The following is a 26235-nucleotide window of genomic DNA, read 5'->3' as shown; positions in this document are numbered from 1 at the left end:
TTATTCTGTACAGGCTTTCTTCTTTTCACATTTAGGTTAGTATTGTGGACTAACTACAATGTTGTTGATCCATCCTCAGTTTTCTGCTGTCACAGCCATTAAACTCTTTAACTTTTTTAAAGTCACCATTGGCATCATGGCGAAATCCCCGAGCTGATGTATTGATTCACCACTCAACGTTTATTAATAACTTCACCGTGCTCGAAGGGATATTCAATGTCTGCTTTAGATTCTTTTTTTTACCCATCTACCAATTGGTGCCCTTCATTTGCGAGGCATTGGAAAACCTCCCTGGTCTTTGTGGTTGAATCTGTTTGAAATTCACTGCTTGACTGAAGGACCTTACAGATAATTGTATGGGTGGGGTGAAGAGAGGAGGTAGTCAATCAAAAATCACGTTAAACACTATTATTGCGCACAGGCAGAGTCCATACATCTTATTACGCCACTTGTTAAGCAAATACAATTTCTCCTCCTTTTTAGGCTTGCCAACAAACTGCTTGAATACTTATTGACTCAAAACATTTCAGTTTTTAATTTTTAATTAATTTGTAAACATGTAAACATAATTCCACTTGGATATTATGGGGTATTGTGTGTGGGCCAGTGACACAAAATCTCAATGTAATCCATTTTAAATTCAGGCTGTAACACAACAAAATGTGAAAAAAGTCAAGGGGTGTGAATTCTTTTTGAAGGCACTGTACAGTATTTTTTCCTCCTGTATCATCAATACTGGTATTAATGGTCCATTGTAGCTGGGATTTTTTAAATCTACATTTCAAATCATTTCTGGGTGACAATTAAGTACCTTACTGTGATCACTTTCAATTAAAATGGTCAAAAATAAACAAAAATTGCTTCTTAGCAAAAAGCTATTTCTCAAGCAAGAACTTTTCTAGGACTGTGCGGATGTGGTCTAAGTGAGGGACCTCATTGAAGGAACCTAACCTAACGGGAGGGATATGTGTCCTGAAACAGATGTTATTTATGGAGAGGTTTGAAACTCCCTTTGTTATTCGTCTATTAACTTAAACCGCTAAAACGCCAACTTGAAAAAAATGCGGACATTTCAGGCCTTCTTTTCAAACATCTCTTAAGGGAAAAGGGTATTATAATAATATAAGGGTATTATAACAGTATTATTCAGTATTTAGTACTTTATTAGGATTCCATTAGCTGTTGTCAAAGCAGCAGCTACTCTTCCTGGGGGTCAACACAAAACGTGAAACATGAGAGAACAGAACATTCATTGACAAGAACAGCTCAAGTACAGAACTAGACACATTTGCTTTGCCTAGAGGTGTTGCTTCATCTGTTTTTTGCAACCAGGTTTGCTGTTCACTTGAGCAATCTGAGATGGGAGTTCCATGCAATCATGGCTCTATGTCTTACCATCTGGATACTGTGAAAATGTCTGGTGGGGTAAGTGTGTGTGTCAGAGTTGTGTGTAAGTTTTTATTGTCATTTGAAATGTGTATTTCTTATTGAATGTTTAAAACGTACAATGTACTTGCAGTGAAGCCGCTCAACAACTACATCACATTAGTCATCTGACAGACTCTCATCCAGAGTGACACACAGAAGCAACCAGGGTCAACGCCCTGCTCAATGGCACATCGACAGATCCCTCACAAGGTCAAAAAACGGGGACCTAAACCAGTGATCCATCAGCCCCAAGCTCCCAACTGCCAGCCTTCCAAGATGCCCCCCCCCCCCCACACACACACACACATTTCCTCAAGAGCTGCCCCTCAACCATCCGAGACCCCCCCCCCACAGCCTCAGAATAAGACAAATTAATAATAATAATAAAAAATACAAAAATCCATTCCCCACCCCCAAGACCCCCTGTGCACCAACAACCAACAAAATGAGCAAAAGAGAATAAAAGAGAAAGACAAAGGAAAACAGAAAACAACAATGCAAAAATCAATAAAGACATCAAGGACAACTGAAAATGTTTGAGTGCAATACACGGCACTATTTACCTGTGTGTGTGTGTGCCATGTTGTGAATGAATGACATGTTGTGAATTTGAATGAGAAACTGTGTAAAAACACTGCCCCTTAGTGTCATTCAAACTTACATGTTGTTATGTTTTATTTTGACTTAATAAAAAAAAAAAATACTTTTATCTTTGACCGTCTTTCTATCCCCCGCCCAGCAACTCCACTCCCACTTGTCTCCAATTCCACATCCCAACCCTCAGCTTCCCTCAGCACCTCCCACCTATCTCTGCTGGCCACCCTCTTCACATTTTTACATTTCTACAGCTAATGCACAGCTGTCAACATCCTGGTCCTCAAATTAAACTGGTATACTTTCCTATTTATGCAATTTTTATTCCTCCACCAGTTTTGATCCTTTATATTGGGCGGACAGACCAGTTCCCTGCCTCTTCCCGCTTCTTCCTGCCTCCTCCATTTTGGTGATTATGCTGTAATCAATTGGTTCTACTCTTGGATTGAGCAGACCTTCCCATACAATTCTGATAACTCCATGAAAGACATAACTCTACTGTTCCAATGTACAATATAATTTAAAAACAAAATACAATTTTCAAACATTCCCATAAGTACAGGTATTTTATCAACCAGCACATTTGAGTTCAGCCATAATATTTGTTCTCTTTTCAGGGGGGTAAAATTCGAAATAGTAGCCAGCTCTGCAAAGCTTGTTTGAAAAAGAGAGAAACTTTGACTAAAGTATCATTTTTCTTTTAATCGAAAATGAGACATGGCAATCTGCACAAAGGCAAAAAGGCCGTTTTTAAACAATGGATGAGCGTTTCTTAAAAGTAAAAAGTAAAACTTTTGAATAAGTGAAGCTTTTAGAGAAGTTTAGCGTTTTTATATTTAATGATCTCAACACACCCAAATCATTATATAGATAGGCACACTTAATTTTGTCTGGTTTAGCATCCCAGGTAAAGCTAAATATTCTTTGCTCATATTATTTGAAAAACAAATCGTCAGGAGTAGGCAGCACCATAAGTAAGTGAGTAAACTAAGTTATGACTAAGGAGATAATCAGGGCAATTTTTCCATAAATAGACAGGTATTTACCATGGTTGCAGGATCTTGTCTTATTTCTATTGAAATTGTGGAGAGCTCATTTATACCTTTTGTGATATGAATTCCAAGTTTGTCTACTTCACCGTCAGCCCATTTTATAGGTAAACTGCAGGGTAATGTGAAGTTGTACCTGTATCTTTTAAAGATCCAATACGTAATATTGTACACTCATCATGTAACGATCCTCTTCCTGTGAATGACTGGACCAAAGTGCAGCGTGAGACGTGTTTATGATATATTATTAAAATCAGAACACTAGAAAAAAAAATAACAAAGAGGAAAACAAACAGTTCTGTAAGGAAACCAACAATACAGAAAACAACTACCCACAAAACCCATGTGGGCAAGAGCTACCTAAGTATGGTTCCCAATCAGAGACAACGATAGACAGCTGTCCCTGATTGAGAACCATACCTGGCCAAAAACAAAGAAATACAAAAACATAGAAAAAAGAACATAGAATTCCCACCCTAGTCACACCCTGGCCTAACCAAAATAGAGAATAAAAGCCTCTCTATGGCCAGGGTGTGACGTATCATGATTAGGTTTTTGTCCAAAGAGTCCAGAAAAGTTATCTAAATCTTCAATGACACATTGCAGGCATCTAGCTTGTGGACTTAATATAAAACTTGAGTCATTGGCATACATGGACACCTTTGTTTTTAAACTGTGTGTAAGTGGACTATGCAAACTATTTGGAATTTTCAACACATTAATATTATACAAAGAAGAAGTGATGCAGTCAGTCTATCTTCTACTTTTCACCAAGAGAGACTGGCACGCATAGTATTCATATTAGCTCTCTGATTACAGTGAAGAGCAAGATGTGCTCCTCTGTTCTGGGCCAGCTGCAGTTTTTCTAGGTCTTTTTGTTTGCCGAATCTGACCACGTGACCGGGCAATAATCAAGGTTAGATGAAACTACAGCATTCAGGACTTGCTTTGTGGAGTGCGGTGTCAAAAAAAGCAGATCATCTCTTTATCACGGACAGACCTCTCCCCATACTTTACAACCATTTAATCAATATGTTTTGACCATGACAGTTTACATTCCAAGGTAACGTCAAGTCATTTAGACTCCTCAACTTTCTCAACAGCCACATAATTCATTATCAGATTCTAAAGGTCTAGGATGATTTCAGAGTCAAAGTGTTGAATAGTCAGATGCACAGAGTTGCAGGTGTTATTGTAGTGTACGGCCAAAATCTTGGGCTTCGAGCTCCAATATGCAGGACTAAGTGAAACAAAATAATGAAAATTGGTGCCATCTTAGCCATCTATCTGCAGACAACCAGCTCCATAGACAGTCCATCATCAGGCCACAGAGCTGCTGCACCAGAGCCAGACCAGCTCTGGCCTGACAGTTGAATTATTACACAGTTCTGTACATTGTATTTGACATGGAAGCTGACAAAAGGCCCATGTCTGGGAAAGAAACATACTGTATCCTGCATTATGAACCTGTTTGTGTTTTTTTCCCCCATTTCAGATCACCAGAAGCTGGACAGAGAGGCCAGGATCTGCCGATTGCTGAAGCACTCAAACATCGGTGAGTTCTTTCGTTTTGGAGGCCAGTCAGGTCATGCTGGCTTCCTCATCCTATTCTCACTCTTTCAGTGTATCTCAGAAGCACTATGATCCATTCATATTCTTTTTTGGTTATTCTGTCTCATTGATTGGCTGACTCCACAATATCTGTTTTCCAATGAGTTACATTATATACATTCTTTCACACTACCTAACATGAAGTATTTCAGACTGGGACACTTAAAAAAAGATACGTCACTAATCTTGGATCAGATTCTTTTGGCAGCATAGTAAACTTATAGTTCACTTTTGATTGCGTTGATGTAATCTGCCTCCATTGAGCAGAATCATGCGCCCAGTGAAAGTACGACAGCCATCCAGAGAGACAGACAGCTAGCTGACTGTCATGGTTCTTGTGAGTACAGCCGGGGAACATCACTCTGTGGCACCATCAGAGCCGGCTCAGGACCACAACGTGTTATTTACTGATTAACAGGCTGAGAAGCACTTTTCTACTTTTCCCAGACCCATAAGTGTTTAATAATGCATCCCACTCGCTGCCATGGACAGGATTGACTGTAGGAGGATCTGTCCTGGTACCCCAATGGTGGAACGAGGTTCCTCCTGATGCTAGGACAGTATAGTCCCTGCCCATCTCACCGAAAACGTCTGAAACCCTACCTCTTTAAAAAATCAAATCTTAAATAAGACATCTCAGTTTTATCCACCCCCCATAAACAAAAGCTTTCACTTCTATTTTTCTACTATCACTGATTTTGCTGTTGCTACTTTATTGAGTAAAATTGTACTTACTATGACTGTGATGTGGTTGTCTCACCTAGCTACTTGACCTAGATGAATACATTAATTGTAAGTTGCTCTGAATAAGAGTGTCTGCTAGATTACCGAATTGTAAATATAACTGCATTACTAATCTAAAGATTTAAAATCTAAACCATTTGAAGTGTGTGTGTGAGAGAGAGAGAGAGAGAGAGAGAGAGAGAGAGAGAGAGAGAGAGAGAGGGAATGAGAGAGGAAGAGAGGGAGCATGACTTGACTGTACTGTACAGTATGTCGAACCCAGCCTCCGAGTGGTCAGGGAGAGAATCAATACGAGTGTGGCCTGTGGATGCCCTCGGATAAGGTTGTATGCTGTTTTGTGATCTGTCAGGGATAGAGGAGAGAGAGAGAGGGGGAGGCTGAAACATCCAGCCTTCTATCAACATAAAACTGAATTCCTACTGCTCCTAAACAGACAGACTGGGAGGAAAGGAATACATTATCTGCTGTCATCTCGCTGAATATTTGCCCCTGTGGCCGTGTATGCATTTTATAGCCCTTGTGGGAAATTTGCCTGCACAGACTGCAGCTCAATAGAATAAAGATCCTCAGCGTCAAGCTCTCCCCTGATAATGTAGTCAAGTTCCCGGGTTCTGTACAGTATAGGCTCTGACGTGAGCTAGCTGCCTTTTTCTGAATCAGTCGGATGCATTGAGACACACTGCCCTCATCCTGTGCTCTCTATCCCTGAGCCTAACCGACCATCACAGGCTATTAAAGAACTGGCCCACATCCAGCCTTTTTCATGTGCTCCTACGTCCACCATGCTGTTTGAGACGGTGCAGAGCAGCAGTGAAAACCTCCCAATTGACTTTGCAGCCTTCGGATTGACTCGTTTTGTTTATCGGCACATTCTTTACATGGCGGCCTTCCTCTGCCGAAACCGGGGGTGGTTATTCATCCAAGAGCCAAAGTCGGCCCACATAGATCCAGGAGAGGAGAGAACCAACGTGTTGGATGAATTGGCTCTGATACTCATAATTCAGACTCACCACGCCAAGGGCTAAGGGCCAGGTTTGGTACGTTTGGTTCTCAATAGAATAGGCCTGTGTTTTTTTTGTTGTTTGTTGTGTGATTCCTGGGAATGGATTTTGTACAAGACCCACTCAAACCCATTATGACAGTGACACCCATATAGCGGTTTGGAGATATCCTAATGGCTCATGTTTATCATGCTTGGTGGATTGACAGCAGTCCCTACCTATACGAGGATGTTGCCACAAATGAAGGCATTGTGTTCTGCTAGGGATAATTGGCGTATCAGCGTCGAGGCTCTCAACCGTGTCATAAAGCGTTCCTCAGTGTGTTGTCATATCGCTCTGTGGGAGAGACAAAGCACTTCAACCATCCCATCCCTATTCAGCTGGAATTCCTTCTTGAATTGCGGTGGTAAATGCTGTCCTTTGACGCCACGTAAAAACAATTTCAAATGACAAAAAAAACAAACATGACAAAGCATACCTTTTCTGTTTTGTTGAACTGTTAGTTAACACGAAGACATATGTAAGTCTGTTGTACTGCAAAACATCTATTTGTATGCATTGTAGAATCTACAGGGGGGCAGGCAAATTGGCTTGTCCCACTGGATGTGTAGAGGTGTAGTGAAATGTTTTTGGGGGGGATTTAGAGAAATCTATCTGTTATTTTGAATACTAGACAGTTAACAAAAGCATTGAATATATTATGTAGATCAATAGAAACAAGGGCTATTGAAATATAGAATGAATTATATCACTTTTGTGAAATATTTTTTAAAGGACTGTAGATTTCTAGAAAATGTACCCAACATTTCTCATTGGTGTTACTACTTCTACTGGTGGCATAATGTTCTCATAATGGTCAAAAGAATATATATAAAATGCCATGCCCAAATGCCACCGTAATCCCAAACACATCTATATTCAGCCTAACAACAGCCTGGATAAGTGATTGGTAAAGGAAAGCTTCTTTAAAGAGGCTGACATCAAAGATTCCAATCGAGAGCTCTCAGGAAATACACCGTTTGGGACAACCTAGGCACAACCCCTACCAGAGGGAAGAGTGTTCTCTCTGCTGACATGGAAAGCCCTGCCAAGGGAACTAAAAGCAGACAGCGACAGGCCAAAAGCACCACCACCGGTAAGTAACACCAGATTGGCCTTTTCCTCTTGCCAAAACCCTCTTTGTGAACAAAACAGCAGTTCAGGGTCACAAAGGCTATCAAAACCGACGAGGACATTTAGAATGTCAGTACTTCCATAAAACATTCCCTCTCCACACCTCCGTTAGGATTTCTGCACTTTTTTAGGAAATAAGACGTACTTTAAGTGTAGACAAAAACTACAAGCAAAACCCAGCAAAAGGAAGTGGGGGGAGGGGTGGGGGGGTTGTTTTAGCAATGTTGACAGTGGCGAATGCAAATCAAATATTTTCAGGCAACCTTTGAGCGGAATGAACTCAGATGGCTGTTTCAGGCTTATGTAATGGTGAGACTGTTGCTATGTATCCAGTGTTGGCAGGTGAAGGTATCTCAACTGCAGTCTTCCACTTTGTTCCCCTTTCTATCTCGGCACCCACACACAAGCGCACGCGTGTCCTCTCCCTCTCTCTCTCTCTCTCTCTCTCTCTCTCTCTCTGTCTCTCAGTGCGTACACGCCCACACACATGCACACAGAGCAGCACAACACTGCCTGCTGGGGGAGGGGAGGAGTGTGGTGGGTACTGGTGGGTAGACGAGAGAGAGAGAGATTCTCTCCATCGTGGAGACAACATATGGACAGCAACAGGACACCAGAAGCACTATCTAAGCTTGACTAAAATCATTCATGAACAGTGTGTATCACATCACTTCAGTCAGGCCTATCTATAATCAAAACCTAGATATTCTCCAAAAAAAGAGTATGTGAACACCTGCTCCTCGAACGTCTCGTTCCAAAGTCAAGGCATTAGGGACTTGCAGGGACTTGCTTCCATTCAGCCACAAGAGCGTTAGTGATGTCTGGCACCGTTAGTGATGTCTGGCGATTAGGCCTGGCTCGCAGTCAGCGTTCCAATTCATCACAAGGGAGTTCGATGGGATTGAGGTCAAGGATCTGTCCAGGCCGGTCAACTTCTTCCACACCGATCTTGACAAACCATTTCTATATGGACCTTGCTTTGTGCACAGGGCATTGTCTTGCTGAAACAGGAAAGGGCCTTCCCCAAACTGTTGCCACAAAGTTGGAAGCACAGGGTTATCTAGAAGGTCATTGTATGCTATAGCGTTAAGATTTCCCTACACTGGAACTAAGGTGCCTAGCCCGTACCATGAAAAACAGCCCTGGGCAGGTACTGTACCATTCTCCTGGCATCCGGCAAACCCAGATTCGTCCATCTGACTGGAAACCCATTTCATGAAACTCCCGACGAACAGTTATTGTGCTGACGTTGCTTCCGGAGGTCATTTGGAAGTATAGCAACCCGAGGACATACGATTTTTATGCGCTACGCACTTCAGCACTCAACGATCCCATCCTGTAAGCTTGCATGGCCTACCACTTCACGGCTGAGCCGTTCTTGCTCCTAGATGTTTCCACTTAACAATAACAGCACTTAGAGTTGACCGGGCCAGCTCTAGCAGGGCAGAACTTTGACGAACTGACTTGTTGGAAAGGTGGCATCCTATGACGGTGCCACATTGAAAGTCACTGAGCTCTTCAGTAAGGCCATTCTACTGCCATTCTACTTGCATGGCTGTGTGCTAGATTTTATACACCTGTCAGCAATGGGTGTTGCTGTAATAGCAGAATCCACTAATTTGAAGGGGTGCCAACATACTTTTGGCCATATAGTGTATTTTGAGGAATGTAAGACACTGTGATGACATATGATATGTAAGACATATGCAGTGGACTGGGTGATTGAGATGTGTGATTTAGACATATGCAGTGGACTGGGTGATTGAGATGTGTGATTTAGACATATGCAGTGGACTGGGTGATTGAGATGTGTGATTTAGACATATGCAGTGGACTGGGTGATTGACATGTGTGATTTAGACATATGCAGTGGACTGGGTGATTGACATGTGTGATTTAGACATATGCAGTGGACTGGGTGATTGAGATGTGTGATTTAGACATATGCAGTGGACTGGGTGATTGACATGTGTGATTTAGACATATGCAGTGGACTGGGTGATTGAGATGTGTGATTTAGACATTTGAAGTTTATTGACTATGCATTCTATGTGTGAAATATTTGCGCTTTCAATTTCTACATAGGTTGACTTATTTTCTCTCTTTTCTCCGTCCAGTGCGTCTCCATGACAGCATCTCAGAGGAGGGGCATCACTACCTGATCTTTGACCTGTGAGTAATGCACTGCTGTGAATTTATCGACTGCATCATTCCGTCTGCTTTCACGCACACATTGGGGATGATTGACATGAATGACACAGTGTTTTTCTAGTTTGGGTGGTAGCTTGATGTGAGTCTTGATGTGTCTCCTGCACACACTTATCAGAGCAGTCCATATAAGATGGAACCACAGTGAATCACTATCTACCATTAATGCAAGTAGAGGTCCTGAATTCAAATAGCTCCTTTGTAAGCTATACAGTACAGGCTGTGGTTTGGATCGAACTGCTAATTATGGCTAAAAAGCTATGTAGTGTTGAGTGTACTCCGTTTGAGTGCACCGTAATAGTTCTATAAAAGTCAATATTATATGCATTTTAAACACTCAATTTATGTAATACCTTTCAACGCCTCTCAAAGAACTGTTGATTTCAGTCTGCAAAACAGTAATTACAGTCCGCTGGAGGCGTTGAATGCTTTTCATTACATAAACTGGACATTGTAGCATCGGTAAAGTCTTACACGATTGTAACTTCGAGAACTCTTCTTGCATCTGTTATGAGATGTCTTCTTTTACCTGCCTCTTCCCTGATAATGTATCTGAATGAAAAACAGCTTTGTAAGTGTGAGAAAGTGAGCAGCAGAACAAAGTGTTGCATAAGACGATCTTGATGACAATGCAAGTTATTCTTAACTGATTTGAAACAGCAGGGTATTGTCAAGAAGCAGTCGCATGAGCACAACTCCATACAATATATTCTCTTTGCTTATTGTGCCCTATCGTTTGCTATAAGGCCCAGTGCAGCCCCCTGTGTTTTATATATATTTCCACACTATGAGGTTGGAATAATACTGTGAAATTGTGAAAATTATGATAATGCCCTTTTTGGTGTAAGAGCTGTTTGAATTTCAGCCTTTTGTGGTGGGATGGAGTTTTGGTCTGCCTGGTGGCATCACCATGCTGTGAATTTGTTAATAGACCAATAAGAAAGAGTTCCAAACCTCTCTGCCAATAACAGCTAGTTTTCAGTTTGCCCCTCCCGACTCAGTCCGACTCACTCCCAGACAGTCTTAGCAAAATTCTTGCTTGAGAAATTGGTCTTTGCTAAGAAGCTATTTTTGTTTCTTTTTGACCATTTTGACCACAGTAAAATACTTAAGTGTTACCCAGAAATGATTTGATACTGACATAAAAATGGCTGAATTGCGCCTTTAATCCTGTGAGATCAGCCACAGATACATAGTGAAAGTTTCAAAAGGACACAAATGACTAGAAAAATACAAACTAAATGACCTTGGATAGTCTTTAAAGCTGACACATTTTGGAGCAAACTGCTTTGTCAGAGCCCAATCACTTTGTACTAGCAGGTTCATAAAATAGGCCCACAAATACAGTGCATTCGGAAAGTAGTCAGTATTCACCTTTTCCACATTTTGTTACATTGCAGCCTTATTCTAAAATGGATTAAATAAAAATGTTTCCTCATCAATCTACACTCAATACCCCATAATGACAAAGCGAAAACAGGTTTTTATGTAAATGCCTTATTTACAGTGCCTTGCGAAAGTATTCGGCCCCCTTGAACTTTGCGACCTTTTGCCACATTTCAGGCTTCAAACATAAAGATATAAAACTGTATTTTTTGTGAAGAATCAACAACAAGTGGGACACAATCATGAAGTGGAACGACATTTATTGGATATTTCAACTTTTTTAACAAATCAAAAACTGAAAAATTGGGCGTGCAAAATTATTCAGCCCCTTTACTTTCAGTGCAGCAAACTCTCTCCAGAAGTTCAGTGAGGATCTCTGAATGATCCAATGTTGACCTAAATGACAAATGATGATAAATACAATCCACCTGTGTGTAATCAAGTCTCCGTATAAATGCACCTGCACTGTGATAGTCTCAGAGGTCCGTTAAAGCGCAGAGAGCATCATGAAGAACAAGGAACACACCAGGCAGGTCCGAGATACTGTTGTGAAGAAGTTTAAAGCCGGATTTGGATACAAAAACCGAGTCATGAGGTCGAAGGAACTGTCCTATGAGCGCCGAGACAGGATTGTGTCGAGGCACAGATCTGGCGAAGAGTACCAAAACATTTCTACAGCATTAAAGGTTCGCAAGAACAAAGTGGCCTCCATCGATACATACATGGAAGAAGTTTGGTACCACCAAGAATCTTCCTATAGATTGCTTCCCAGCAAAACTGAACAATCGGGGGAGAAGGTCCTTGGTCAGAGAGGTGACCAAGAACCCGATGGTCACTCTGACAGAGTTCCAGAGTTCCTCTGTGGAGATGGGAGAAACTTCCAGAAGGACAACCATCTGCTCAGCACTCCACCAATCAGGCCTTTATGGTAGAGTGGCCAGACGTAAGCCACTACTCAGTAAAAGGCACATGACAGCCCTCTTGGAGTTTGCCAAAAGGCACCTAAACGACTCTCAGACCATGAGAAACAAGATTATCTGGTCTGATGAAACCAAGATTGAACTCTTTGGCCTGAATGCCAAGCGTCATGTCTGGAGAAAACCTGGCACCATCCCTACGGTGAAGCATGGTGGTGGCAGCATCATGCTGTGGGGATGTTTTTCAGTGGCAGAGACTGGGAGACAAGTCAGGATCTAGGGACAGATGAACAGAGCCAAGTACAGAGATATTTGTGATGAAAACCTGCTCCAGATCGCTCAGGACCTCAGACTTGGGCGAAGGTTCATCTTCCAACAGGACAAAGACCCTAGGCACACAGCCAAGGCAACGCAGGAGTGGCGTTGAGGCAAGTCTCTGAATGTCCTTGAGTGGCCCAGCCAGAGCCTGGACTTGAACCTTATCAAACATCTCTGGAGAGACCTGAAAATAGCAGCGACGCTCCCCATCCAATCTGACAGAGCTTGAGAGGATCTGCAGGGAAGAATGTGAGAAACTCCCCAAATACAGGTGTGCCAAGCTTGTAGCCTCATATCGCTGCCAAAGGTGCTGCACCAAAGTACTGAGTAAAAGGTCTGAATACTTATGTAAATGTGAAATGTCCGTTTTGCAAAAAAAATCTAAAAATCTGTTTTTGCTTCGTCATCGTATGTAGACTGATGAGAAACATTAAGAAAAAATCTATTTTAGATCAGGGCTGTAATGAATACTTTCCGAATGTACTTTATCTGACTCACCAACACCACGGGAACCAGCTCCCAAGTGCAACATTTCTCCAATGCAGCAGCAAGACAGGCAGGGTCCTCTGCTCTGGAATCCACTCTTTTAGTGGAGGCTGTCTGATAGATGGATGGCCTCACACCCACCTATTAAATGGGAGCATGGACTTCATCATACTGACAAATTGACAAGGCAATTTTCCCACACTTTCCCACACTGAAGGCTGCTTTGATCTTTGAAATGTCAGCACCCACGCCCTTGCACTCATTGCAATACATTACACACTGGTATGTGTTGCCCTATGCCCTGAGAATGCATATTTTAAAGGATTCATACTCTCATAGTCTATACTTTGCAACAGAGAGACAACGGCTTGAGTTTTGTCAATGATTTGCCTTTTCTCACACCAGAAATGTACCATTGAGGTGCCTGTTAGGTGTCTCAGTGGCTGATATGAAGGGTACATGGAAGGGTGTATTTCTCTCACATTGGCTCCATGCTCCAGTCCACCTGCATCCTTGAAACCGGCGGCCTCACAATCCTCTCTTCCTCAGAGTGACAGGCGGGGAGCTCTTTGAAGACATTGTTGCTCGAGAGTACTACAGCGAGGCCGACGCCAGGTCAGTGAAACCACCTCACAGACCGACTAGGGTTAAGTGCCTTGCTCATAGGAACAGACAGATTTGTCACCTAGCCGGATCAGGGATTCAAACCAGGGACCTTTCGGGTTACTGGCCCAACGCTCTTAAACGCTAGGCTACCTGCCGCCCACCACATATACCCAAGCACAGACGCACACAGCATACATCAAAACACAGACACGTGAGAATAGCAATGTAGACATTTCAACGTAATAATTTGAGCCGTAAAATGTATTCAATTAGGTGGATTATACAGAGGTCACCGCACTCCCAATCCAGAGAGATTAGAGAGGACCTAAAGGCATAGATATAGAACCCTGACATATATTGTCTAAAGCTTTTCATCCCAGGCTATACAACCCTTTCTTGTGATGTAGTCAGTCAGAGGCCTTTCCTTTTTCCCCTGTAATTATTGGAGTGTTCATTTGGATTGAACAGCTTTACCTGCATAAGCCCCTTCACGGATAGAGCATTTCCCCACTTCACCTAGCCAGTGAAAGCAACTGACTGGGCCATTGATTTGCAGTGGCAGAGCGACAGGGCTACAAAACAAATGAACGAATAGAATCAAATGGAAACAGATGGCTGTGGAGGTGTAGGAGTGACCTCCAATCAATGGACACGTTTCGCTCCGGGCGTAGTGTATCAGTCTCTCTCTCTCTGCGGACCGGGCTCTCGCTAATCCACTACTTGATTGACAGCTGAGTGTAGTGGCTAATTAGCCTCCCACTGACAACCAGCCCAACATGAAGACATTCATCAGACAGACTTTGGCCCATACTACTGTGTTGATCGACAGCTTTAGGAAAATGAATGGCCAAATCTAACGCCTCGGTGTGTCTTTGTAGGTGCAGAGACCATCTCCCCCCCCCCCCCATATGATGTGTGGATTAATGCTGAAGCAAAGCCCATTTTCAAGAGCACTCAATTTAATGCCACCGAACTCCCAGCCCACTCAGCCGCTCTGTTTTCTCTCTCTCTCGTTTCATAGCCATTGTATTCAGCAGATTCTGGAGGCAGTGCTTCATTGTCATCAGATGGGAGTCGTTCACAGAGACCTCAAGGTAAGATTTAATAAGGAATCAATTAAAAGACACAGACGATATTCGGCACAGTCCCCGACTGTTTATCCACTGCAATACACTCACTTTGATGCCATTGTTGCCATTTGTGTGTGTTGCAAAATTCAGTTTGTCACATTAGATTTGAATTTAAAGACAGTATACCAATAATCTTTAGATTATATATTTGTTTGTTATTTGAATTCATTTAAGTACATTTCAACCATGCGTTTTAGTCGTCCAGACTCCTTAGAGCAACAATCAGCAGTCGAAAAAATAAAGCTTTCTGCTCGCTGCTGTTTCAGTAGAAAGCTGACAGAGCTATGGATGCAAGGAGTCACCATCCATGATGTCAAAAGTACAGTTTTAACCACGTGTTTGAAGCTATACAGTGTTCGTTTACATTTATTTTTTGCAAACATTGAAGTCAAACAACCTTATATTTTGGGTTCTGGTGGGGTACGACCGTTGAACGAAGCTCACGTGAGGCATTTACCAGTAACGTTCTTCAAGAATCAATGGATATCATTCATTTATAAGTCCAAAAATGGATGTAGCAATTAGCCGATTAAACCCTTTAAGGACACATCTATGTAGTCAATGTGTGCTCAGGCTTTAGACAACAGACCATTTGGGCTGCGATTAGAACCTTTGTGTTCCTGCTGAATGGTTCTGTGAGGACCACCTCTGTGAAATGGGACATAATTGCACTGTGGTTACAGTGGAGAGGGAGCGTGGGATGAGGTGGGATGTTAGCAAATCTGTTTCCAGCCATCACACCCCCCACGCTGTTCTCACAAAGAGGTCTGACGGGAAGAAGAGGAGGAGGAGGAGGAGGAGGAGGAAGAGGGATAACTAGTCGTAAAACATACGGTTGAGTCAGCAGCATATCGGACAATAATAACTTTGTCAATACCTCTGCAGTCCTCTAGTCATATTTTATTCAGTTCAGGAACATTTTCTTGGGGACATTCAGCACCACAATGTGATAGCAGGGCAGTTCAGGTGGAGCTGGGACTTGATGGGTGGTTGGTTAGGGAATCCACCTGTCACCTCCTCTGGTCCCCACAGTGAGTCAGGTGTTACTAAAGACCCCCTGACCTGCCTCACCTCATGGCTTCGTCCTCCTGTGTGTCATAACTCTCTACAGTGTCAACTGCATTCTTAAACTGCACTGCTATTTTCTCACGACGACTTAGCGCCGTATTGATTTGTAGTCCAAGAAAATCACGAGTTAAAACCGAATTTGATACTACCACGTGCTGTAGCGGTCAATCAGTGTACACACTTATTTTCTCACCATCGTGTCCCATTTAGACGGATTTAGCTTGCAGGCCACAATCACCTGAGATGGCGACTGCAACTCAAAGTCATGACCCGGGTTGTGTGACTCTGAGGGCACACCCTCTTCCTATCCACTCCGTTTGGTTCTGTCTGTTTCATCTGTCCGGAGTCTGGATGTTACTGCTGACTTGATGGCGACCATCAACTTCCTTCACACAACACATTGACATGACAGACAGAGGAATTCGGCAGTAAGCAAGAGGAGAAGCAGACGTATGTGAACAGAATATCAAAAGCCCTTACAAAACATTCAGGGGACATGCTGCTAATTCATGTCCTCTGCACACAGTTTGACGATTGTAGAATAGGCATTCATTACAGTGCAACAACCGTCAATCCATTGTTCTGTTGTCAACTTGTCATGTACAGCACGTGCACTTCATATCTCAATGTCAGCACGAGGGACCCATAAAGGAATGGGGTTTCTAATTTACATGAGAAGCGGCAACAAACCCTCACACCATCTCCATCATATCAGACAGCGTTGTGTGTGCTACAGAAACTGCTTTGTTGTTGTGTCAATGAAGGACAGATAAAGCACAGGATGGGTTCCCATTTATAATCACACGTGTCCAAGTGTCGCTATCAAAATCTCACACCCTTTCAAGGGTGCATTTGGCTGCGTTTACACAGGCAGCGCAATTCGGATCTTCTTTCAACTAATTGGTCTTTTGACCAATCACATCAGGTCGTTTCGAATCAGATATTTTTCAGAGCTGATCTGAAGACCAATTAGTGAAAGAAAGATCACAATTGGGCTGCCTGTGTAAACGCAGCCTTCTTGCTCAATCTTTCAAAGGTACATTTTGTAATATTTCTTACAGACTGCTTCAGCACTCACACTGTTATAAACATACACTAACAAATTCCCGTACAAAGAGATACCCTCCTCCTGGCCCAGATGGAAGATGGAATGATAAAATTGATTTCTGTGTGTGTTTGGGTGTGTGTGCGCGTGTGTGGTGTATGTCTATGTGTATCAGGGGGTAGATAACATCTCATAGCAGTAGCAGAGGGGGGGGGGTGTCATTCCTCCACCTGTGTGGGAGGCTGGATTTATCAGAGCTCTGCAATGCCGCAACCACAAAAGAAACTAAACACTATTCAATCAGGCCCAAAATCATGTCTGTCTGTCACCCTATTCCTGCTTGTGCTCAGGTCTCTTGTCTCTTCTCACTGACTGATTGGCTATTCTCTCTTTGTACCCAGCCTGAGAACCTTCTGCTTGCCTCCAAGTCCAAGGGTGCTGCAGTGAAGCTGGCAGACTTCGGCCTGGCCATCGAGGTTGAGGGGGAACAACAAGCCTGGTTCGGTAATGGCTTATGGCTGATATTAGTCGTAATTACACACACAAAAAGAAATTATAAACTGAAATGCAAATAAGGAATGGCTTCTAAAGCAGGTCTACTTATGCAAGATTTAAGATGTATAATCAGCAGGGAAACTGCATAGGGAGTCACATAGAGTCATCAAAGAAGAAGAATGGGTTTTCTGAGCACAAAGAATTCCAGTCGCAATCGTCAGAGGGAAATAGATAATGAAAAGACTCCCGTGGAATCCAATCAAAACAACTCTTTGCCTAGAACATCCTCAATTAAAAAAAAAACAGCTACTCTGGAGAAATAGCAACCACTAAAAACAAACGGACATATCATTAAAAAAAACACCATTAAGGAAGAAAAGATGACTTCCGCAGCACCATGACTACAACAGAAGACGGGCTGTTTGCTGCTTGTTTTATTTATGAATTGTCATCCAGAAGTAGAAATGTCACCACAGCGTCATCCAGACTCTTTAGTAGTGAGGCCTGCTGTGTAAAACCATCTTGTTGGAATAGGTTAGGTACAGCTTATTTTTCATCACTCTGCTCTAACTAACCTAACTGACTGACTGGTGTTGCCTTGTGATTGGTGCCCTTAGGTCCGGAACAGGGCCGTGCACAGACCCCCCCCCCAGACTTATTATAACACACTCATTCATCGCAAATTGTGAAATGACGGTCACAGAAAATCTATGATTTTTAATCCAGCCAATCCCATGAGACCCTGGGATAGGAGCTCTCTCTGCTGTTCCAATGCTGTGGTTTTCTGTGTCTGCTTGAGGATGTCCTCAGTCATTTCTTACAGTGCCTCTCTTTCAGGCAGAACAGCAGAAACTGGATCAGCAGCACAACTAGAGCTGCACGACCAGGTGGACTAGGGACGGGGACAGCCAGGTAGTCCTGAGGCATGGTCCAAGTCTTCCGGGAGGGGAGAGAGAGATGGGAAAATTAGAGGGAGCGTACTTAAGATCACACAGGACACCAGATCAGACAGGAGAAATGCACCAGATAGGACAGTCTAACCCTAGCCCCCCGGCACATAAACTATTGCAGCATAGACACTGAGGACTGAGACAGGGTGGATCGGGGGAAACTGTGGCCCCATCCGACGATACCTCTGGGCAGGGCCAATCAGGCAGGATATAACCCCACCCACTTTGTCAAAGCATAGCCCCCACACCACCAGAGGGATGTCAACAGACCACCAACTTACTACCCTGACACAAGGCTGAGTATAGCCCATGAAGATCTCCCCCACCACAAGAGCCTGAGAAGACGCAAGACCGGACAGGAAGATAACGTCAGTGACTCAACCCACTCAAGTCGAGCATAACGGGGGAATAAAAGCCTGGCTAGACGTGATGCACGCCTCCTAGGGACGGCATGGGAGAGTGCTAGCAAGCCAGTGACAGCTCCCGTAATAGGGTCAGAGGCAGAGAATCCCAGTGAAGAGAGGGGCGCAAGCCAGGCAAAGACAGCAAGGGTGGGTTTGTCACTCCAGTGCCTTGCCGTTCACCTTCGCACCCCTGGGCCAGACGACACTCAATCATAGGACCTGATGAAGGGATGATTCTTCAGTAAAGACTTAAAGGTTGAGGCCGAGTCTGTGTCTCTCTATTGGGTCGGCAGACCATTCCATAAAATTGTTGCTCTATAGGAGAAAGCCCTGCCTGCAGCGGTTTGCTTAGAAATTCTACTGTAGGAGTAAGCAGGCCTGTGTCTTGTGACCGTCATGTACGTGTAAATATGTACGGCAGGACCAAATAGGAGAGATAGGTAGGAGCAAGTCCATGTAACACTTTTGTAGGTTAGCAGATAAACCTTGAAATCAGCTAGGTCTTTAAACAGGAAGCCAGAGGAGAAATATGGTACATTTTTTTCACACACCTTCACAAGTGTGGTCTCAGTAGTATGATGGGGTCTAAAACCAGACTGTCTTCAGGAAGGCAGTGAGTTGCTGAGCAAAGGCATTTTCAAAAGAAATGTTCGGAGGAATGGGATATTTGACATATGCCGATAGTTTGCCTTTTTCAGGAGATCATCCATGTAGAGGAGTGCTGGAGCACCCTCTGAAAAATCAAAAAAGAAGAAAAAAAAGTGGTGATGGACTGGGCCTTTACTTGTCCTGTATTAGCGACCGATATAGCCGTATGTAGCGCAGGGAAAATGTATTATTATAATCCTGCACCACCCCCGTTGACAAAAGAAAAAAGATCAAACGATGATACTTACATTATGTTCACCGCTTGCAAGATCCACTGTCAAGGACGGTACAGCAGGCGTCTTCAAGATTAGCTTCCTGGCAAGACCCATCGAATGTTCTCCCCAATTGACAAAGCAACTTCGCCCGAAATGTGGACTGCACACAAATGATAAGATCTTGATTTTCTGTTCGGCCTGTCCACCCGAAATGAAAAGCTGCCACTGCTGTCGTATGTCTTCATTCTTTAGAAAATAGTGAAGCGTTAAATTTACACTGACTTCCAGTAACAATACAATGTGCTTTTGCCGGCATGCTAGCAAGTAGCTTGCTAGCCGACAGTCACGCCACACATGAAAGGTTACCAGTATTTTTGGTCGTGTGTTCTGCTTGAGCTTACGGTTTGTAAACAAAGCCATTGCAAGGCATAGGCGCACGTGTTGTTGGTTTTAAGCCGGTACATATTTAAATGATTAAACCATTGGTGTATTACATTTCTATCATCATGTTCAACTTAATAAAAAACACGGTTTCCCATCTCAAGAGGTTAAATAAAACAATGACTATAGTAAGTGCCTATTAAGTGCCAAATAAGGTATAAGGGTTGAACGTAACAGGGTTGACGATTTCATCTTAGAGCTAAAATACGTAACTTTTTGGGTGACCCGACCAAATTCACATCTGTCATTCTCATTGAAAGCAAGTCTAAGAAGTGGCAGATCTGTTCTATGTGTATTATTTCTATGCTTCCTGTTGTTAAGTTTTGTTTTTGCGTCTTTTACTTTTGGTTTTGTACACCAGCTCCAAACAGCTGAAAATAGAGGATACAATGATTCAAACAGCGGTTTAGAGGATACAATGATTCAAACAGCGGTTTAGAGGATACAATGATTCAAACAGCGGTTTAGAGGATACAATGATTCAAACAGCGGTTTAGAGGATACAATGAAATGATTCAAACAGCGGTTTAGAGGATACAATGATTCAAACAGCAGTTTAGAGGATACAATGATTCAAACAGCGGTTTAGAGGATACAATGATTCAAACAGCGGTTTAGAGGATACAATGAAATGATTCAAACAGCGGTTTAGAGGATACAATGAAATGATTCAAACAGCGGTTTAGAGGATACAATGATTCAAACAGCGGTTTAGAGGATACAATGATTCAAACAGCGGTTTAGAGGATACAATGATTCAAACAGCGGTTTAGAGGATACAATGAAATGATTCAAACAGCGGTTTAGAGGATACAATGATTCAAACAGTGGTTTAGAGGATACAATGATTCAAACAGCGGTTTAGAGGATACAATGAAATGATTCAAACAGCGGTTTAGAGGATACAATGAAATGATTCAAACAGCGGTTTAGGGGATACAATGATTCAAACAGCGGTTTAGAGGATACAATGATTCAAACAGCGGTTTAGAGGATACAATGATTCAAACAGCGGTTTAGAGGATACAATGAAATGATTCAAACAGCGGTTTAGAGGATACAATGATTCTCTACGCTTTACTTGCTTGTTTTGTCACATAAACTGAAATTATGTGAACTATTAGAATTTTAGCAACCAGGAAATGGTGGAGTTATTTCTGCATAGTGCATCTTTACTAAATCAGACATAAATCCCTTTGTGACAGGGGAAATGGAAGGTTGCTGTGTGCAACAGGGAGGAGCAATTGAATGCAAGCTTTTTTTTTAAACATGACATTTTTAAAACATTTTGAGCCTGTATATCTATGGGTAACAGTTTTGTGAAGTGTCATGATCAAACAACTCAGTTTACCGCCAAAAAGAGTAGAACCAGCTCACCTGCTTTGACACCATATTTTGATTATTATATGTTCAATGTTTCTTTTGAAAAAATAATTTCTAAAGGAATGGTTTGACCATATTAAAATGAGAGTTCAGTTCATGTAACAGGGTTGACTTAAAATGAATCACAATTTGTGTTGTTACTAATCACATTAAGGAAGTAATACTCTTCAGAAATGACTTTGGCCAAAGCAACAATATAAGTAGATCTTTACAATGCAGAAAATGCAGAATTTTGGTACTTTAGCAAGTATTTTGTTCACATTAAAAATCAGATTTATCAAAATCCCTTTGTGGTCTATATTAAAGGGCACTTCGCTGAATATAACAGCCTTTTAAAATTTCAAAAGGAATTCCTTTGGTTGAACGACCCATATACGTTTTAAAACTAGGAACTAGGAATGTCTTTTAGTTTTCAGTTCATTTTAATGAACCAGAGGACACTTATGCAATACCCACAATTCATTTTTAAAGACGTACATCTCTTCGATCAGGATGATTTTCTAAAACCTCTGGGGGATGCCTGGCTGGTTGATATATTTTTTATATTTTCTAAGAACTGCTGGTGGAGCTGTAAGAGCCAGCTCTGCTGCTTCATTATAATCAGGGTTGGGGATTAGGTGATGACATGTAATCAGTTGCATGTCATTTGATTAAAGACTTAGTTGAACTGTAATCCGTTACGTTACTAGCAAACATATTGTAATCCGATTACAGATACTTTTGAAGAAACAAAATAATTACTCATTGGATTACTTGTGCAAAAAAACAAAAAAACATTATGAAACCTTTCTGTTTTCTCAATGACATTCAATTCAGGATGGAAAAAAATGTGTAGGTTTAAGTTTGTTCCACCTGAACAAGTCTGAGCACAAGTCAGAGACCACTATGATGATACAACAAATGTCTATAATGGCTCCTTTGGATCCTTTGTCTTTTTCTAATGCCTCTTGAGGGGAAAGTAACTGAAAGTAATCCGATTAACTGAAAGTAATCCAAAAGTAATGTTACTGATTAAAATTTTGGACAGCTGACTAGCAACTGCAACTGATTAAGTTTAAAAGGTAACTTACCCAACCCTGATATTCTAATTATTCTATACACATTACACATTCATGGAAACGAGTCTCGATATTTCAACCTTTCCTTTGTTCACGGTGTGTCAAACCCCAGGCTGATTCCATGGGTCTGGAGAATAAATGGAGGAATGTATTCTTCTTCACTGTTTTGATGATTGATATATACAGTCATCCATAATCTATCCAAGTAGCAAGCAACCTTGTTAACTGTCAGTGATCATCATTTCACATGATTATTAGTGGATCTGCTGGGACACGTTTGGGACAAAACAAGGCTGGAACATGAGAAGATGACGTGAACCCTTAAAATGAGAGTGAAAGAACGGTCTCATCACCCCCCATAAAGAGTTTAACGTCCAGACTTACTGTAGAACGTTAGAAACCTGTCTGGTTAAGGTAGATAATAAGGATATGGACTGCATACCATAGATGAAGCCCTATTGAGAGACATGTGAGGCAGGCGGGCCCAGGAACCTGTGGATGATGTTAAGTTAATCACTCTCTCTTAACATTCCGGGGGAAGATAATGATCAGAGCAGGTCTCTCTAACACTGTGCTCTGTTCTTGGTTTGTGACAGAATACTAAGTTCTCAAGGAAGACTTCTGTCTTTTCTTTGTTGTATTGCGACAAAGGTTGAAGTATTCTATGCATTCAAGAATTTTAAAGATGGTTATTGCTCATCACTTTACTGCACTGTATTACAGTATATAATGGATTGATATGGTTAGCGTCACTTCACACATAAAACAACATGTGCATTTGATCGAAACCTATATCTATATGTATTGTATAGCATTACGATACCAGTATTTAGATTGTTATATGGAGCTATACTTTATCACCCTCTTCTTTGACTTTCACCGAGAGTATCCCTTCTGGAACTTTATAAAATGGTCCGTTTGGATCCTAGATGTGATTCAAGATAATCCACGATTACTGCCTGCGGTTTATCAATCCCCTGTCTCACAGCCCATCCAGGCAATTCATAAACATAATCTCCAATGGGAAAAAGCACCTCTACATTATTTCCCATTGCTTGTTGCCTAGCATTTGATTTCAACAGAGCTGTGTTATCTGTGACTATTTGCCTCTGTCTGGATGTGATGCAGGCTTTGCAGGGACACCTGGCTACCTGTCTCCTGAGGTCCTGAGGAAGGACCCATATGGCAAAGCTGTGGACCTGTGGGCTTGTGGTAAGCAGGGCGCCTTTCAGATATCCACCTCTTTCCTTGTTTGTTTTTGTCTACGTCTGAGTTGCTTCTCCCTACAGAAAGCATGACATAGACTTCACACCTGATGTGATGAGTTTCCTCATTTATACAACTTTGTCTTTATGTTATCTCAGTCGGCCAGACTGGGGATTCTAACCTACTAGAGTTATGTTGACCAAAGAAACTATGATTTAGTGCACCAGTTTATTTATGGGGGCCTGTTGGTTTCATCCCAAGGTGCAGAGATGAGTTCTCTGTCAGAGCAGAGGAGAGAAGGCAGCCGTGCATTGATCTGATCTGAGCTCTCTCTACACTCTTAGGGTTTCAAAAGGGTACTTTTAAGTTCCAGGTAGAACCCTTTTTAGTTCCAGGTAGAACCCTTTTTGGTTCCAGGTAGAACTCTTTTGGGTTCCATGTAGAAACCTCTGTGGAAAGGGTGCTACATGGAACCCAAAAAGGTTCTACATAGAACCAAAAAGGGTTCTACCTGGAACAGCCGAAGAACCCTTTTTGGTTCGAGATAGCACCTTTTTTTCCTAAGAGTGTATGTCTATGTACATACTGTACCACAGGGCCTCTGTGTCAACAAGGTGGCAGAACTCACGCTTCAATTGGCCCTCCTCTGGTCTATTTTTTATTGATTTATTTATCCATTATTTTATATTTAGATAGACGATCTAAATTATACCCGATGTGTGAACAACTTTTACCCAGAACGTAGTACGTGTATATAATCAATATCATATGAATCATATGTAAACATGATATAAACTTTGACAATATGTAGTGGTACAGGAACCTTTCACATTGCACATTTGTCACATGCTTCCTCAACAGCAGGTGTCGACCACAGGAGGTTGGTGGCACAGTAATCGGGGAGGACGGGCTTGTGGTAATGGCTGGAGCGGAATCAATGGAATGTATCAATATACATCAAAAATACTATTTTCAGGTGTTTGATGCCATTCCATTTGCACCGTTCCTGACATTAGTATGAGCAGTCCTCCCTTCAGCAGCCTCCTGTGGTGTAGATGAACAGTGAAAAGCTAACTTACAGGCCCTTCCAAGCAATGCAGAGAGAAAAATATAGAAAATATTATAACACAAGGAATAAATACACAATGAGTAATGGTAAATTGGCTATACCGGTAGCGAGTCGATGAGCAGGGGTACTAGGTCATTGAGCTAGCTATGTACTGTACATATAGATAGGGGTAAAGTGACCTGACAACAGGATAAGTAATAAGCAGTGGCAGCAGTGTGTGTGATGAGTCAAAATAGTTATTGCAAAGTGGGTCAATGCAGATAGTTTGGGTGTCCATCTGGTTAACTATTTAGTAGTCTTATGGCTTGGGGGTTGAAGCTGTTCAGAGTGCTGTTGGTTCCAGACTTGGTACACTGGTACCGCTTGACATGGGGTAGCAGGGGGAACAGTTTGTGACTTGGGTGTCCTGGAGTCATTGACAATTTGTAGCGGCTTCCTTTGACACCACCCTGGATGGCAGGGAGCTCGGCCTGGGGTGATGTGCTGGGCCGAAAGAACTACCCTTTTGAGCGCCAAGGAGTTGCCATACCGAGCAGTGATGCAGCCAGTCAAGATGCTCTCAATGGTGCAGCTGTAGAACCTTTTTGAGGGTCTTTTGATGCCAAATCTTTTCAGCTTCCGAGGTGGGAAAGCATTGTCGTGCATGTTAATTAATGGACCATGTTAATTCCTTAGTGATGTGGACACCGAGGAATGTGAAGCTCTCGCCCCGCTCCACTACAGCCCTGTAGATGAGGATGGGGGCGTGCTCGGCCCTCCGTTTCCTCTAGCCCCACGTTCAGACCTTTGTCTTGCTGACATTGAGGGAGGGGTTGTTGTCCGACATAATCTAGAATGAGCAGTTTAACCTCGTGGTTTGATTTTTTTTTTTTGAAGGAGAAGGCCCATCGCTATGCATAGCTGTATTTCTTTGCCTTTTTATATTGACCTTGAGATGCATGTGGGCTTCATGGCCAATGGGTTCATGGCCAGGCTTCGAGGGAGTGAGAGGAAGTCACAGGATACGTAAGGTTGATGGCTAAGGGGGGCAACAGTGTGGGAATGAGGGAGTAGAAGAGAATGAGGGACAGAGGAGGGGTGTATGGAAGACATACAGTCAGGTCCAAAATTGTTGGCATCCTTAATAAATAGGTGAAAAACGTATAATTATACAACTAACCATTTTGTATGCAAAACTATATTATTTTATACTAATAGAATTTCTCAGATTTCTTTTTTTTCTCTCGCAAAATCTAAAAGATAGTGGTCAAAATTATTGGCACCCTTGCATTCAATACCGTTCAATACCTCACCTTGCAAGGCTAACACACTGAGCCTTTTTCTAAATTGTCATGAGATTGTAGAACAGATTGGGAGAGATCTTAGACCCTTCTTTGCTCATCTTTATCAAGTTTGCCAATAATTATGGACCCCATTGTACACACAGGGTACACTACTTCTGCAGCACCATTTCTTTTCAACAAACATAGAGATATTAATGTAAACACACACGCACGCGCGCACACACACACGCATGCATACACACACACGCACACGCACACACGCACACACACACACACGCACACACGCACACACGCACACACGCACACACACACACACACA

The 26235-nt window shown here is 42.3% G+C and overlaps 1 protein-coding gene across 2 annotated transcripts in view; it reads left to right on the top strand.

Moving 5' to 3' along the window:
- Nucleotides 1-26235, top strand: part of LOC135550250 (calcium/calmodulin-dependent protein kinase type II subunit alpha) — a 67628-nt gene that overhangs the window by 20794 nt on the left and 20599 nt on the right. For both annotated transcript variants that reach the window (XM_064980872.1, XM_064980873.1), the window contains exons 3-8: nt 4567-4626; nt 9718-9772; nt 13465-13530; nt 14543-14615; nt 17166-17268; nt 23487-23570. In XM_064980872.1, the coding sequence (XP_064836944.1) occupies nt 4567-4626; nt 9718-9772; nt 13465-13530; nt 14543-14615; nt 17166-17268; nt 23487-23570 (441 nt within the window). The remainder of the gene's footprint in view (nt 1-4566; nt 4627-9717; nt 9773-13464; nt 13531-14542; nt 14616-17165; nt 17269-23486; nt 23571-26235) is intronic.

This window comes from Oncorhynchus masou, chromosome 12 (assembly GCF_036934945.1).
Source record: "Oncorhynchus masou masou isolate Uvic2021 chromosome 12, UVic_Omas_1.1, whole genome shotgun sequence".
Lineage (NCBI taxonomy): Eukaryota > Metazoa > Chordata > Actinopteri > Salmoniformes > Salmonidae > Oncorhynchus > Oncorhynchus masou.
Note: the sequence above shows the minus strand (reverse complement) of the source record. Positions and strands in the feature narration are given on the sequence as shown.